This window comes from Cyrtonyx montezumae, unplaced genomic scaffold, assembly GCF_038088225.1.
Source record: "Cyrtonyx montezumae isolate F1298 unplaced genomic scaffold, pur_monq_1.0 scaffold_17, whole genome shotgun sequence".
Lineage (NCBI taxonomy): Eukaryota > Metazoa > Chordata > Aves > Galliformes > Odontophoridae > Cyrtonyx > Cyrtonyx montezumae.
The window spans coordinates 35,912,912-35,928,375 of record NW_027071903.1 but is presented as its reverse complement, the minus strand read 5'-3'; the positions used below and the strand labels follow the sequence as shown (position 1 = coordinate 35,928,375).

General features: G+C 63.5%; 3 protein-coding genes across 7 annotated transcripts; 2 read left to right on the top strand and 1 right to left on the bottom strand.

Moving 5' to 3' along the window:
• Positions 1-245: 245 nt before the first annotated feature.
• Positions 246-6,292, top strand: UNC45A (unc-45 myosin chaperone A). Of its 2 annotated transcripts, XM_065734178.1 has the most exons (19): positions 246-405; positions 948-984; positions 1,082-1,257; positions 1,354-1,446; positions 1,693-1,860; positions 2,116-2,284; positions 2,467-2,637; positions 2,775-2,946; positions 3,194-3,494; positions 3,615-3,709; positions 3,794-3,935; positions 4,122-4,262; positions 4,469-4,596; positions 4,743-4,809; positions 4,970-5,083; positions 5,367-5,482; positions 5,561-5,678; positions 5,750-5,905; positions 6,012-6,292. In XM_065734178.1, the coding sequence occupies exons 3-19, from the start codon at positions 1,246-1,248 to the stop codon at positions 6,270-6,272; spliced, it is 2,424 nt and encodes an 807-aa protein (XP_065590250.1). In that variant the 5' UTR covers positions 246-405; positions 948-984; positions 1,082-1,245; the 3' UTR covers positions 6,273-6,292. The 2 variants fall into 2 exon arrangements, with proteins under 2 accessions (XP_065590250.1, XP_065590249.1); XM_065734177.1 differs by lacking the exons at positions 246-405; positions 948-984; positions 1,082-1,257 and having other exon boundaries at positions 1,360-1,500.
• Positions 6,293-6,524: 232 nt separating this feature from the next.
• RCCD1 (RCC1 domain containing 1) lies at positions 6,525-8,766 on the top strand. Of its 2 annotated transcripts, none has more exons than XM_065734181.1 (7): positions 6,525-6,675; positions 6,785-7,133; positions 7,914-8,035; positions 8,111-8,215; positions 8,282-8,425; positions 8,497-8,526; positions 8,624-8,766. In XM_065734181.1, exons 1-7 carry the CDS (start codon positions 6,525-6,527, stop codon positions 8,764-8,766), a joined length of 1,044 nt encoding a protein of 347 aa, XP_065590253.1. The 2 variants fall into 2 exon arrangements, with proteins under 2 accessions (XP_065590253.1, XP_065590255.1); XM_065734183.1 differs by having other exon boundaries at positions 6,616-6,675; positions 7,914-8,008.
• A 1,016-nt stretch (positions 8,767-9,782) lies between these two features.
• PRC1 (protein regulator of cytokinesis 1) lies at positions 9,783-15,253 on the bottom strand. Of its 3 annotated transcripts, none has more exons than XM_065734158.1 (14): positions 15,236-15,253; positions 14,848-14,980; positions 14,655-14,777; positions 14,179-14,412; positions 13,929-14,099; positions 13,578-13,727; positions 13,165-13,312; positions 12,902-13,038; positions 12,608-12,703; positions 12,301-12,447; positions 12,015-12,125; positions 11,570-11,680; positions 11,036-11,221; positions 9,783-9,916 (listed from the first exon to the last, which is right to left on the bottom strand). In XM_065734158.1, the coding sequence occupies exons 1-14, from the start codon at positions 15,244-15,246 to the stop codon at positions 9,839-9,841; spliced, it is 1,836 nt and encodes a 611-aa protein (XP_065590230.1). In that variant the 5' UTR covers positions 15,247-15,253; the 3' UTR covers positions 9,783-9,838. The 3 variants fall into 3 exon arrangements, with proteins under 3 accessions (XP_065590230.1, XP_065590231.1, XP_065590233.1); XM_065734159.1 differs by having other exon boundaries at positions 12,024-12,125; XM_065734161.1 differs by having other exon boundaries at positions 9,833-9,916; positions 11,113-11,221.
• Between the last annotated feature and the right edge of the window lie 211 nt (positions 15,254-15,464).

Sequence of the window (15,464 nt, the reverse complement as noted above, 5' to 3'; positions counted from 1 at the left end):
AGAGGGCGCTGTGGGCCCGACCGCGCCGCGCCTCCGCCCCCGCCCTACGTCACGTGACGCGGAGCTGTCGTCCGGGTTCCCCCGGTGATGGGCGGTGCGATGGAGGCGACGGTGAGGGAGCGCTGCACGGGACCGGGACCGGGACCGGGACCGGGACCGGGGGGGGGCGGCGGGGTCCTGTCGGGGTCTTGTCGGGGTCCAGCCGGTCCCCGGGCTCTGCCCTATGCCGTCCGATGCCGTTGACAGGTGACGGCGGGGCAGCTCCGGGAGCGCGGCAACGCGCTGTTCCAGGCCGGGGAGCACGCCGAGGCCCTCGCCGCCTACACGCGGGCGCTGAGCCTCTGCCAGGCCGAGCCGGAGCGCGCCGTGCTGCACCGCAACCGTGCTGCGTGCTACCTGAAGCTGGTGAGAGACGGAGGGCGGCACCGCGGGCCCGCAGAGACCTGCCCGGCCGGATGGGATGGGACGGGATGAGATGGGATGGGATGGGCTCTGTGCAGCGCTGGCCCGTCGTGCCCGGGACGGGCGGTTTTCCCTCTGTGCCTGTTTTCCCCTGGCCCCGGCGGTGGCCGACGTTCTGCTCCCCAGTGGGCTGCTGCTTGTCAGGGTGTGCGGGGACCCTGGATCTGCTCCTCAGGCGGCCCCGAGTTTCCCACTGTGGAGCTGTTTGTGCGACAAAGTGCAGTGAGCTGCAGGGGCTCGGGGAGGAGCTCAGGAAGCGGCAAGGTGACAGGGATCCATGGGGAGCCAGCGAGGGCTGTGTTCTGGGAGGGGTGGGACACACGACTGTGCTGCTTCCCTGTCCTTGGTGGCAGTGTTTCCGTCCCTAAACTCCATGGCTGTTTCTTTGCTCCCTCGCTCTGAAGCAGTGGGCACAGCAGGTGGGGGTGAGTGCAGCCCCCACGGGCAGTGTGCCTGGATCTCCTCCTCACTGACTCTCTTTGCAGGAGGACTATACCAAGGCAGAGGCAGATGCATCTAAAGGTACTGTCAGGTGTGGCTGGGGGCCATCGTCGTGCTGCTCACTGGGGCAGACTGGAGCAGGCGGGGGCTTTGTGACAGCTCCCTCCCTCCTCTGCAGCCATTGAAGCCGACGGGCGGGACGTGAAGGCGCTGTTCCGCCGGAGCCAGGCGCTGCAGAAGCTGGGCCGCTTGGACCAGGCTGTCAGCGACCTGCAGAGGTGTGTGAGCCTGGAGCCCAAGAACAAGGCCTTCCAGGAGGCCCTGCGTGCCCTGGGGAGCAGCATGCATGAGAAGGTGAGGGGCAGGGGGTGCGAGGGCGGCTGCTGCTGTGCCCTCTGGGTGTAGTAGGTCCGAGGGAGCAGTGAGGGCTGAGCTGCTCTTCTGTCTCAGATGAAGACCATGTCCTGCACGGACTCGAAGGTGGAACAGATGTTTCAAATTTTGCTGGATCCCCAAGAAAAGGATACGGACAAGAAGCAAAAGGTCTGAACTCCAGGACACACAAGGTGGCTTGGGTGGAAAGAATTGTACTCCCCGGTCAGCGCTGCTGGCTGAACTCTTCTATTCTACAGAGGTTGGGCTTCCTGCCAGCAGAATACCCTCCTCAGAGACTGGGAGTGGTGATTGGGTGCTGTGGCTGCCCTGTGGGCACCCTACTGGCGAGTTCCCTGTGTGCAGGGAGCTCCATTCTGGTGGGCTGGTGACTCAGATGCACCTCTCCTTTCTTAGGCTGCGCAGAACCTGATCGTGCTGGCACGAGAGGAGGCTGGAGCAGAGAAAATATTCCAAAGCGATGGTGTGCGGCTCCTGACGCAGCTGCTTGACACGGCCAAGGCTGACTTGATGCTGGCGGCCCTGCGCACCCTGGTGGGGCTGTGCTCTGGGCACCGCTCCCGGGTAGGTCACAGCAGAGCCCAGCTCTGTGTGAAGTGTCCTGGCACAGGGGGGATCCATGCTGGGGAGGCTGTGAAGTTTGTCAGGCCAGGGGACATTGCTGCCTGTGTCAGGCTGCAGCCCTGTGTGGAGTTCTGATTTGTTACTTGCCAGGCTAGAGTTGTGAGAGCCTTCTTGTGGGAAACCATCCTGATAAGGTGCCGGGGGTGCCAGAGTTTCCCCAGAATGTCCAGAAAATGCTTCTGCTTCTACCTACAGTCCATGGCCATCCTGACAGAGCTGGGGTCCTCACGTCTTTCAGCAGTGCTGGGTGTGGAGCATGAGCAGGTTTCCCTGGCTGCCTGCAACCTCCTGCACGTGATGTTCGATTCTCTGAAGGAGGGGATGCAGAAGGACTTCCGTGGCAAGGAGGATGCAGTGGTGCTGGGTGAGTGCCTGCTGCCCCAGCTGGCTGATGTTCAGGGAGCACTAAGGGAGATTTGTCCCTGGGCATGGATTAATATGACCTTGAGATGGGGGTCTGGAGCTCCTTGTCCTGCCAGCCTTACTGTGATGAGGTGAGGCCTGTGTGCAGGGCGCTGACTGCTGGTACTGTCTCTCTCCTGGAAGATTCCTCCAAGGAACAGAAAGTGCTGATCAAGGACCTCCTGGAGCTGCTACCTCTTGAAGGAGCCTCTGCTCACGGCCGTGACAACGCACTCAACTTGCTCATCAAGGTGGTACCCAGGAAGTCACCAAAGGATATCAACAACAGCATGAGCCTCTGGGTGATCGACCAGGGTGAGTGAAACAGACTGCACCATCTCCCTGGGGCATCACACCCCTCTGCCTTGGGGTGCTTTGTGCTTTGGCTCTGCAAGGTGCCTGCGCACCCCTCTCTGCACCTCATCAGGCACCTGAGCTCTGGGTGCTCCTAGGCCTGAAGAAGATCCTGGAGGTGGGAAGTACAGTGTGCGGGGCCCCGGGCAGCCTGTCTGTGACAGAGAACAGCAGGATGAGCGCCTCGGTCCTTCTGAGCAAGCTTTATGAAGACCTGAAATGTGATGCTGAGAGGGAGAACTTCCACCGCCTGTGTGAGGACTACGTGAGGTGAGCCTGGGATTCCCTGGGGCTGCACAGGACTGAGTCCCTCTCTGTCAGGAGCATTCTGCTGCTGTTCCTGATTCTGCTGGAAGTGGTAGCACTCTTATTCCTGGACTCCTTGCCTTTATTGGTGAAAGTAGAGTGCAGACCACTGGAGAATTACAGAACTTGGGGCCTGGCAGAGCAGGACTGTGGGGGTCTGGAGGCAGTGTTTGGGATCAGCCTCATCCCTCTGACTGTTCTTTCCCTGCAGGAGCTGGTTTGAGGGGCAGGAGCTAGCAGGGAAGCTGCGGGCCATCCAGACGGTGTCCTGCCTGCTGCAGGGCCCCTCGGAGGCTGGGAACAGGGTGCTGGAGCTGGAGGGGATCATGGACAGCATACTGTCCCTCTGCGCCTCCGTCCGTGAGGCCCACCAGCTGGTAGCAGTGGAGGCACTGATCCATGCTGCTGACAAGGCCAAGCGTGCCTCCTTCATCACTGCCAACGGGGTCAGCCTGCTCAAGGAGATCTACAAGCACAGCGAGAGGGACAGCATCCGCATCCGTGCGCTGGTGGTGAGCACAGCAGGGCAGGAGGAGCTGCACCAAGCTGTTGGGTCACTGGTTGGGGGGTCTCACAGCTGTGCCAGGGACATCGTGGCCTTTCCTGCCCTGACACTCTGCTTCTGGCCGCAGGGACTGTGCAAGCTGGGATCTGCAGGGGGAACCGACTTCAGCATGAAGCAGTTTGCTGAGGGCTCCACGTTGAAATTAGCCAAACAGTGCCGCAAGTGAGTGCTGAGAACCACTGGGAGTGATGGGAGCAGGAGCTGGATGGGTGCCTGCAGTGTGGGCTGATGGGGCCTGTCCTGCAGGTGGCTGTGTAATGAGGCAATCGATGCCGGCACGCGGCGCTGGGCGGTGGAGGGCCTGGCCTACCTCACATTTGATGCTGATGTCAAGGAGGAGTTTGTAGAGGACAAGGCAGCAATGCAGGCCATGTTCCAGCTGACGAAGGTGTGGGCTGAGCACTGTGGGGGGGACCTGGATGGGGGAAATGCTGGTGCAGGAGGAATGTGCCCATGTGCCCCTCCTCCTGGAGAGGGTTGGGGGTGTGCAGAGGGGCCTGGTGGGGCTGACTGGGCTCAAGCCCTCGTGTGTCCTGTGCGTTGGGTGCAATCAGTGTTTCAACTACCCTTGCAGTCTGAAGATAGGAGCGTTCTCTTCGCTGTTGCTTCCACACTGGTGAACTGCACCAACAGCTATGACCACGAGGAGCCAGACCCACAGATGCTGGAGCTGGCCAAGTATGCCAAGCAGCACATTCCAGAGCAGCACCCCAAGGTGAGGGGGGCATGGCTGGTGGCTGGTCTCAGGACCTGTGGGGACCCACCGCCCCACAGGAGGGTGCATGGGTGGGACAGAGCCTGGGCACCCAGGTAGGGCCAGGGTGTCTGAAGTAGCATCTTGATGCCTCTGGGGAGGTGGCAGCGTGGTCAGGTATCAAGCAGCAGTGGCCAAAGTGAGTAGTGGTCCTGCCTCTGGGACAGGACAAGCCCGACTTCGTGAAGCGCCGCGTGCAGAAGCTGCTGACGGCCGGAGTGGTGTCTGCTCTGTCCTGCGTGGTGAAGAGCGAGAACCCGGCGCTGACCAACGCCTGCCGGGAGCTCATCTCCAGGTACGGGGGCAGGGGGTGGTGGGAGCTTCTGGGAGCAGGAGGGGGGGTCCAGGCATCCAGCACTGCCTGGGCTCGCTGCCAGGGCCTGGGTGATGCTGGGACTTGGCACAGCAGGCCCCCAGTCCCAACTCCTGCCCTGTCTACAGGGTGTTCTTGGCCCTGGTGGCGGAAGCAGAGGACCGAGGCGGTGTGGTTGCTCAGGGAGGAGGAAAGGTGAGGTGACAGGAGCCACGGTGCCCCTGGCCTGCTCCGTGGGAGGGCTGGAGCTGCAGTAGCTGGGGTTGTGGCTGGCTCCCTCATACGTAGGAGCCCTGGGACAGCTGGGGTTGCTGTGACCTGGCTGTAGTGTAGGCTGATGCATTTCCATCTGCAGGCTCTCATCCCACTGTCCCTGGAGGGCACCGAGGTGGGGCAGACCAAGGCAGCTCAGGCCCTGGCAAAGATCACCATCACCTCCAACCCTGAGATGGCGTTCCCTGGAGAGCGGGTCAGTGTCACAGCTGTGGGCTGGGGAACAACGGGCTTGTCCCAGGGGCAGTTGGGGGTACTACATGGGAGGGGGCAGCAGGGGGAAGGGGCTGTGATGGAGCCTCGCTGTTCCTGCTGCTGCAGGCAGTGTCTGCCTGGGAAGGGTGTTGGGCTGAGGGGGCACTGTGGGCTCCATAGCAGCCCAACTGCCTCGGCCTGGTGAGCTCCTCTGCCTTTCTGCTGCGCTCAGCCCCTGCTCTGTAAGGGGAGGAGTTGGAGCCCTGTGCTGCTGTCTTGTGCAGATCTACGAGGTGGTCCGGCCCCTGGTCAGCCTGCTGCACCTCCAGCGCTCCGGCCTGGAGAACTTTGAGGGGCTGATGGCACTGACCAACCTGGCTGGCATCAGTGAGCAGCTGCGGTAGGGGCTGTTCTGGGCAGGGGGAGAGGGCGTGGGGGCAGCGCAGGGCAGGGAGTGCTCACTGCTGCCCCGTTACAGGCAGAAGATCCTGAAGGAGAGGGCTGTGCCCATGATCGAGGGATACATGTTTGAGGAGCACGAGCTGATCCGCCTGGCTGCCACCGAGTGCATGTGCAACATGGCCATGAGCAAGGAGGTGAGGGTCGGCTGAGTGCAGCCCCCCCTGAGCTGCACTGCGCTGCACTGCGAGCCCCCCCTCCCCCACAGGTGCAGGAGCTGTTCCTGGCCGAGAGCAGCGACCGCCTGAAGCTGATGGTCCTGTACAGCGGGGAGGAGGACGAGAAGCTGCGGCGGGCGGCCTCGGGGACGCTGGCCATGCTCACGTCGCTGCATCCCCCCATCTGCAAGAGGATCCCACAGGTGGTGAGTGCCGGGGGCAGCCCGTGTGTCCCCGTGTCCGGGGCCCTGTGCCATAATCCAGCTCGGGGTGGGGGTCCCGGCCCCTCAGTGCACCGCGCTGCCCCCGCAGACGGTGCACTGGCTGGAGATCCTGCAGGCGCTGCTGCTGAGCCCCAGCGTGGAGCTGCAGCACCGCGGGGCCGTGGTGGTGATGAACATGATGGCGGCGGCGCGGGAGGTGGCGGAGCAGCTCATCGCCAGCGAGATGCTGGAGATCCTCTCGGTGCTGGCCAAGGAGCAGGACAAGCCCCGCGTGGCGCGGGCGGCCCAGGAGAGCCTGGCGCGGGCGGTGGAGTACGGCCTCATCCAGCCCAACCCGCGCCAGGAGTGATGCAGCCCCGCACACGCCGACGGCGGGGGGGGGGGGGGTGGCATCCCCTTCACCCCAGCCCGCCCGCTGAGACCGCGCCCCGGGGAAGGGAGGGCCGGGGCGCTCCACCGCCACCGCCTGTGCCTTATGGGGGGGGTCCGACCCCCGCACCGCCACTAAAGCTGCTCTTCAACGACGGCTCCGCCTCCGCGTCCTTCTGGCCCCGCCCGCTCCCCTTTCCGTCCGCCCCCCCCCCCCCACCCCCCCCGCGCCATGGCGGCTCCGCGCCGCTCCTGGATCGTGTTCGGCTTCAGCGCCGCGGAGGCGGCGGGGGACGCGGAGCCGGGCCCGGGGCAGTGCCGGCAGCTCCCCGACGGCGTCCGCCGCGTGTGGCCCGCGTGGAGCTACGCGGTGCTGGAGACGGGTGAGCCGCCCCCCCTCCCCCCACCCCCCCGAGAGCCCTCGGTGCCCGGGACCCGCCGGGGTCGGGACGCCCCCGCCCCCCCTCGGGCCGCTGACCCCGCGCTCCGCAGGCTCCGGGCTGGAGGTGATGGGCGCGGGGCCGCGGCGGCCGCTGCCCGAGGACTGCGTGGCGGCGCTGCCGTCGGAGACGCACGCGGTGCTGCTGCGGGGGGAGGCGGCCGAGGCGTGGCCCCGCGCGGCGGTGCTGCGGGGAGAGCTGCGGGGAGAGCCCGTCTGGAGCCGGGCGCTGCCGCCGGGGTCCCGGCCCGAGCTGCCGCTGCTGCCGGACGGGTTCGCGGCCCCGCGGCCGCCCTTCTACACGGAGCTGCCCGGACTGCGGCTCCGCGCCTTGGCGCTGGGACACGAGCACGCGGTGGGGCTGGGAGCGGCCGGGGAGGTGTACGGATGGGGCGGCGGCAGGTGAGCGGGGAGCGGGGCGAGAGGGGGTGCGGGTCGCGGCTGTTGGCAGCCCGAGCTGCTGTGCGTCGTGCCGCCGCCGCGCAGGAGCAGCTGCGCTGAGGAATCCCCGGCGGTCCTTAAGAGCCGCGCTGTGCCCCCAAGATGGGGCTGCGGTGGGCGCTCCCTGCCCGGGCCGCGGGGATTGGGGTGTGGGGGGGCCATCCTTAGCGTCCCCCCCTCCTTCTGCTCTCCTCGCGCGGAGCTCTGCGCTGCTCATCTCGCTCCGCGGGGCTCCAGTGCCGAGGGGCCGTCCGAGCGGGAGCTGCTGCCGAAGGTGGGGCCGCTCCGGACCCCCCCCCCCCCCCCCCCCCCGGGCCGCTTTGTTCCCCCTCCCTCGGGCGGTGCGGGGGGGACGCGGGCACTGCTCTGGGAAGCGTTGCTCGTCGATCTGTGCTGCTCCCGGCAGACGAAGCCGACGTCGGTGCTCGGCAGCCCGGGGCAGACGGGGCCGCTCCGTCCCGCGGCGCTCGGGGCGGTGCCGCTGCGTTTGTTTCGTGCCGTCTGTTCGGTGGAGTTTGGTGGCTGTTGCCTTCAGCTGCGGTTGTCATAGCGGGGTTAGCTCAGCAGTGCTTGCATCTCCAGATACTGACCTTGCTGTCTCCTTCCCGTTAGAGGAGAGCTCTCTGCACGTCTGTGTGCTCAGCGGGCAGTGCGGCTCCGGCGCTGTGTGCGGTACACAGAGCACTGTGCGGTGCGGGGGTGTCCGTCTGAGCCCTTCTGTGTCCACGCGTGTCCCCACAGGCACGGGCAGCTCGGCCACGGCAGCGTGGAATCGGAGCAGCGGCCGCGGGTGGTGGAGGCACTGTGCGGAGTGCCGGTGCGGGCGGTGGCCGCCGGTGGTTGGCACTCCGCCTGTGTCAGCGGTGAGGGCTCGGTGCTCGCCGGGGCCGTGGGGTGGCCGCTCCCGCTGTGCCCTCACCGGGTCACGTCCTCCACAGGTGGGGGAGACCTCTACGTGTGGGGCTGGAACGAGTCGGGCCAACTGGCGCTGCCCTCCCGGGCGGTGGCAGAGGAGCGGGCGCAGGATGGGGACGGCGGTGCAGGTGAGGACGCCGTGGGGCTGCAGCAGTGCTGAGCCCAGCTGTGGGGCTGAGCAGTGCTGTGTGCAGGGCCCGAGGATCCGCCGCTGCCCGGGGAGCCGCCGGGCGCTGCCTTCATCTCCATCCAGGCCTTCCCAGCCCTGCTGGACCTCCCCCAGGAGCCGGCGGTGGCTGCAGTGAGCTGTGGTTCCCGGCACACAGCGGTGGTCACACGTGAGTGTCCCGGGCTGGGGGGGGGGTCCCGCAGCCCCGGGCTGGGGCTGATGGCATTGTCCCATTTGAAGGAGGTGGAGAGCTGTACACCTGGGGCTGGGGTAAGCACTGCTTTTGCTCCGTGGTTTTTCTGCTTTATTGCACACACCGGGGTTGATTCGGGGTGAGTCAGCCCAGCGCGCGCTGCTCTGCCTGCAGGTAAATACGGGCAGCTCGGGCACAGGGGCCGTGCCAGCTCTGACCGCCCACAGCGCGTGGAGCAGCTCCGGGCTGAGGGGCTGCGGGCGCAGGAGGTGGTGTGTGGGCCCTGGAACACATTTGTCTGCGTCCTGCAGCAGTGAGGGGCTCCTGGCATCGCGTGGAGCACTGCTTCCCCCCCCCCCCCCCCCCCCCCCACAGCCTGAGAGGGGATGGGGGGAGCTCAGCCCCCATTCCTCAGCCCATGCTGCTGCCCACGGCAGCCCAGGCTGGTGCTGCACTGGTGCTGAAGAGGACTCAGAGTGAACATATTTATTAAATCTTATTTTTTTGTATAACAGCTGCAGTAGTGCTTCATGTTGCTTACAAAGGAGGGTTCAAAGTCCTTCCCCCCCCCCAAGTGCTAAGAGGGGAGAGGGAAGCACCCACCTCCCCCTCTGCTCCCAACACAGCAGAGGCCACGTACACAGATACGCATTATTCCCATAAACAGTATATACAGTTACAGAGTAAGGAAACAGAACCTGGGGAATAAGTAACAGCAAGTGGGAGCTGTAGTGACAACAAGGTGCAAATCAGTCCTGATCGAGGACCTAGCTTCATTACCACCACCCCCGTTTTACCACCGAGTGCGGCTGGAGCAGAAAAGGTGAAGAGACAGCACTGGAGGCTGTTGGACCTGAACCCACTGCAGCTCAAGTAGCTGCTGGGACTCTGCCTGCAGCCGTGCCCTCTGCGTGCTTCAGGACGGGCAGAGGATGCAGGGGAAGCACTGTCCTGAGCTCCAGGAGCACAGGGCTCCTGCAGGGCACGGCGCAGCTGCCGGAGGAAGCTCAGCCAAAGCACAGCTGCTGTGATGGTGAGAGAGGAAGACCCTGAGAGACAACAGCTACAGGCACTGGGGGGGAGAAAAGTTGTGTGTGCTTGGTCCCATCTGTCCCAGTGCCCTCACGCCACTGCTCCACTACCCCCAGACTGTTATTAAATCTTAAATCTTTAATCACAAATATTAACAAGAGTCCACCAAATAAAAACAACATTTTAAAAGTGACCCTTCTGGCCGCGGCCCTCACAGGTGGGAACACCCCCACGCTGCAGGGCCGGGCCCACCCGGGAGCTCAATAAAACTTAAACCAAGAGCAGCAGCCCCTGAGGGCAGGAGCTGCCACAGCAGAAACTCACTACAACTACAGAGAGCTGGAGCCTGCAGGCACGTCAGCAGAACGCATTGGTGGTGGTGGAGTTGAGGATGCGGGAGCTGGTATCACACCTGGAGGCCTTTGAGAGATCACGCTGTGGATAAAAGAAGCACAGATTTGGGATGAGGGGCTGGAGGGGGTGGCCGTGGGCCACAGACACAGAGCTGCTGCTTGTTAGTTTGAGAAGACAAAGCCCTGTGCTCTTGCTTTCCTAAAGACAGCAGGAAGGATTTGCTGGGAGAACAGGGAGCACCCCAGAAGCAGTGGTGAATGCTGCACAAAGAGCCCCGGGTGAGGAGCAGGACTCTTCTCTCCTGCAGTGGTGCCCTCAGAGGCAACAAAGTGCCCCTGGGCTACAGGGAGGGGAAGCAGGGGCACACAGCTGCAGAAAGGAAATCCGCCTCTGCCCCCAGAGCAGCACGCATCCATGGCAGCAGGGCCTGGTGCCAAGGCAGCACCACGGCTTGTTCAACTGCCATGGGGAGGAGCGCTTACATCTGTATGAGGTTGGCACTTTGACCTAAAGTCTGAAGGAAGGGCAGAGGCCCCTGGGCAGCAAAGCTCCGTCCCACAGCAGAGATCACCCTCCACACTCCCAGGAGCCTCTGCCCACCCAGAACACCTCAGGCCCACAGGAAAGTGGAACAGGGATTCCTCCCCCTGGGCTGAGAGCACAACACGTGCACTGAGTGAAGCCATGCAGGCTGCAGGAAAAAGCTCCCACCCTCCCTTCTCCCAGTGCCTGAGTTAGTACAGCGACAGCGCTGCTGCTGCCAGCTCCTCTCAGACCTCCCTGGGCTGGAACGGGGCACGCCCTCCATGACACACGGCGTCAAAGCACGCGGAGGTTCTCTGCCAAGCAGCTGGGAGCTGGCCCAGCTCTGGAGGATGGCAGCAGGGCCGCAGGAGGTGTGGCGTGATGGGGCAGTGCCACAGGCATGGCTTTGCTCCTGCAGGGGCAGGCAGCAGCCAAGCATCACAGTCCTCCTGCTGAGGTCAGATCCCCACTGGGCTGCTCAGGGCCTGCACGGCACCGAGCGGTGCCGGGCTCCGTCACCAAACCTCACTGAACTTCTGACATGGAGCCAGCAGACGGCGCCGGGCAGAGGTTGGGCTGTGCACAGCGGTGGCCCCGGGGTGCTCTGGGGGGAGCGGGGAGCACCCCCTGGGTGCAGCCCAGTGAGGAGAGGCACGTTTAGAAGAGGTGAATTACCGCAAACTCAGAATAGGTGCTGGCAACAGAATTAACGCTGCAGTTACGCTGGGCAGGGGCTGCGGGGCTGCACCCACCGCTCAGGGCGGTTCCGTTCAGCTGCAGGAGGTTCTCCTTGTTCCGCTCCCTGTGTCCGGGCCGGGGGGGCTTCGCAGCCGCGTGGTTGGGGGTCCGAGCCTGGCCAAGCTGTGGGACAGGAGGCAGACGTGGGAGCTGAGGGCAGCCCGCAGCAGTGCCGGGCTCGTGGCTGCTGCCCCGCGCTGCCAGAGGTACTTCAAGCTCCTAAAACCTCACATCTTTGGTCTGAAGCCCAGAAACACCAGAAATCTGGGTTGGAGGGAGATTTTCTGCATGATCCCACCCTCCTCTTAACTCAGGCAGCATTAGTCCCCAAAACATCCCACCAGCAGCACGGCAGGTACCAACAGAGCAGCCTTTGTACCCCAGGAGGTGGCAGCTGAGCACAGCCCGGCCTGGCAGTGCCGTACAGCAGCACTGCAGCAGCCCACCCTGGGAGCAGGGAAAGCCTCTCACCTTCCCTCCAGAGGGTGGCAGCCGAGATGTTGGTGAATGGAAGAGAGTTGCCCCAAAAGCTGAACGAATGGTGCTGTTGGGAGTGGCAGTGGAGAGGGTAGTGCCATTGAGCTAAAGAAAAGCAGAGCACAGAGTGTGTGGGGAGGGAGCCAGGGGATGAGCCACACCAGGGAAAACAAGGTGGAAAAACTGGCTCCAGAGCAGGGCAACAGATCCCATTGGCCCCACAGAGAACAGAGGTGCCCACAGCCCATTCCCTGTACCCATCTGCAGCATAAGATTCTCTTATGCTGCTGCTGCAACATGCCCGTGTCCTACCAGCATCATTCTGCGAGACCAAGCCCAAAGGGAGGGCTCCAAACACCATTATTCTCCCAGCACTTGCCTAGTTCAAGCCCTGGTAAGATCTCAGCCAAGCACTCCATACCCAACGTGGGCAGTTTACCTTCCTTACTTTGCCAGGTGTGTGGGGGCCAAGCACTCGACGTTTGATGGGAGTCCTCGGGGTGCTCCCATACATCATCTCTGTCTCAATCTGGCGGCTTTTCTTCAGGTGCTGTGTGAAAGATGTACACGCACAAATCTGAGCAGAGGAGCAGCAGGCAGCTGGCTGCACAGCACTGTGGACCTTCTGCTCAACACCCAGCACCAGGGGAATGCCCTTCCTGGCTCTTGCTATCAGGAAAAAGCCTGGTGCCAAGCCAGGATAGCACACTCAGCTCAGCACTCACCCGCTCCTGTTTCTCCCTCTCTTTCTCCATGCGATACAGCTGCCACTGCTCTGTCACGTACTCCATGAACTGCTGTCCCTTCACCAAGAAGGGCTCCTCATGCTCCTGCTCCCAGGCCTGGATCCTGTTCTCCAACTCCTCCTGCAGCTGATCAGGAGAGGAGGGCAGTGTAGGGGCTGTCATCCTGGACGTGGGCAGCTCCTGCCCAGAGACGGCCCTTGCCGGGGCTCCCAGGGCTGTGCTTCTCCCTGGTCATGTTACATGTGTCCATTCAGGACTGCAGCTCATTCTCCAGACCTGCACTTACCTTAGAGAGAGTCTTCTGCAGTTTTGCACGCTGCTTCTCTTCTTTCAGCAGGCTCCCCCCACGGTTGGCGAAGCGATTGGGGTCAGCAGTTTTCCTCTAGCACAGAAAAGAAGTCAGGAGACACCAAGATGGGGCCCAGCCTCACTGCCCAGCACTCCCATGGACCCCAGAGGAAGTCACCTTTGTGCAGGCAACACCTGCACAAACTCTGCACCTGCCTGGTGCTCCAGGCACAGCACCCCATTCCCTCACCAACCCTCATACACGGCCCAGAGATACAGCACTGCCCAATACCTCCAGCTCCAGAAACAGCTTCCAGTTTTCCTCCCACTTCTGAACAGCCTCAAACAGCTCCTTGTGTGTTTTGTAGTAGCTTTTCACCTTCCCCACCTCAGTATCATGGAGCTGGAGCAGATCCTCTGTGTAGTCCTCTGGAGACATACAGCAGCAGGTTCAGGAAGCACCCAGGATCCCCACACCGCTCTGCAGCCCTTTTTGGCAGCAGTCCTGCTGCAGCTCCCTCGAGGGAGTCAGTTATGGGAAGAGCCACCACCCACCATCATAATAGGGACTGAAGGCGTCCCTCTGCTCCTGGCTGTAGAAGCATTTGTCCCAGTACTCAGCCAGCTCTGCTCGGATCGCCTGAACCACCGACTTCATGTTCTGCATCTTCAGCTCCTCCAGGCGGTCCACTTCCAGCTGCAGCTGCCAACACAAGCACAACACAGACTCAGAGGAAAAAAGGTATAGAAGAAGAGCAGAACATAATTTAACTTCCACATAAACCACCTCTGAGTGAGCCAGCCACCAGCACCAGCTCCCCAGGTCTTGAAGGCAGGATTCGGCCTGCTCACATTACACCTGACTGCCAGAAGCTGCTCCTCCACTCCCAATGAGCAAACAAGCACGAAACCCAGAGCTGCTCCTCCCTTGCCCTCCCACTCCCCAAAGAGGATCAGGTGGTCCTTACAGCTGCCCTGGTTTTGGCTTTGGATCCAGACATGTGCTCTGCAAAAGCCTCTCTGTCCTCCTCAGGAACCTGCAGCCTTTCCCAGAGCTCAGTGATTCTGGCGCGCAGCTCTGCACACGTGGCCTCGTTCAGAGCCTGCCGTGCTTCCAGCTGCAGAGGGAAAGTGAGTTCAGCACTGCCACAGCTGGGTGCTGCAGGATGCAAGTAGGCTGCTTGTGCAGCTAGCACAGCCCGTTGCTCATCCTCCAGCATCCCCAAGCAAAAGCTCATAAAAGTACATTCAAGCACATGGGCTTGCTGCAGAGAAAGCACTGTACGTCACAGCAACGCCAGCCCCGTGTGCCCCCATACCTGCTGCAGCAGGCTCTGCAGATTAGCAATGTTGTCCGTGGACAAGCAGAAGGCCTCCTCATCCTCACACACCACGTCCCGCTCAAAGCTCGTGTCCGGGCTGTGCTCCAGCTCCTCCATGCAGAGGATGACCTGGCGCTTGATGCTGACAAACTCCTCCTGCCTTCGTGCCTGGAGGTGAGGAGCCCCATGAAGACACAGTGTGCACCTCCCCCTCCCCTCAGCGGGGGTCCCAGCCCCCCCTGCTCACCTTCTCGGCACTCAGGGACGCCAGGTGCCGCCGGTAGCGGTCCAGCTCCTCCAGGCTGGGCACGGCAGCACTGTCAATGCTGAAGGGGGACTCGCAGAGGACGTCACACAGGCTCTGTTCTTGCTCCTGCAGAGTCTTCAGTTCCTGCTTCCTATCCCTTTTCTGCTTCAACATCACCTCCACGCGGGAATGTAAAACCTTCACCATCTGCAGGATGGTGCTGCCCTCCTCTGTCTAAAAGAAACCAGGGATCAGGCTCTGTCCTCCGCAACGTTTTTAGACATAACTCAGATACCTCGAGCTTCTAAACGCAGAGCTGGGACACGGCTTTAGACCGCAGCAAGGCACACCCCGGGCAGGGGCAGCACCTCCAACACAGCGCTGTGTGCTGAGCACCTCGCAGCCAGCACGGGCACAGGAAGCTCTGGCTGTGCTCAGCACCAGAAGAAGAGTGCCCGGAGCTGCAGGATGCTCACCTGGAAGGGCTCCAGCTGCAGCTCGCTGCAGAGGCCGTCCAGCTCCTTCCGGTACACAGCCACGCTCTTCAGCAGCTGCTCCTTCAGGTGCTCCTCCTCTGCCACCATCATGTCCAGGAGGTCCTGCAGCGCGGGACGGTCAGCGCACACCGAGGGCCGCAGCTCTGCTCCGCTCCCCGCCCCGCCCGCTCACCTTGATGTGCTTCTTGACCGTCCCGGTGCGCTCCAGCCGCATTTCCTCGGGGATGCCGATCTCCTCCCAAATGTCCCGCAGCGCCTCCAGGGCGTGGTTCAGGCACGACACGGCCTCGGCCGCCAGCACCTCACTGCGGGCAGCGGGCACTGAGCGGCCGCGGTCCCCGGCCCCCCACTCCTGGCCCGGTTCCTTCGGTCCCCCCTCCTAGCCCGGCTCCCACCCCCGGCACGGACCCCCGGCACGGACCCCTAGTCCCGCCCCCCCGGACCAAGCCCGGACCGCCGGCTCCCCCGGCTCGGCTCTCCCCGGCCCGCTCCTCCGGCCCCGGCCCGGACCGCCGGCTCCCCCGGCCCGGCTCCCCCGGCCCGGCTCCGCCGTCCCGCACCTCCTCCTCATGGCTCCGCTCCGCGTCGCCGCCACCGCCGCCCGTCTGCAGTCACCGATTCAAACTCTCCTCCCGACGGCGCCCGTTGGCTGAAACGCCGCCGCGGGTCCCGCCCACAACCGCCGCTCTGGTCCCGCCCCAAGCAGGGCGCCAGCCAATGGCAGCGACACGCCTCTGCCCAATCGCAAGCGAAAAGACCAACGTCTGGCCGCGCGCGCACGGACGTTGA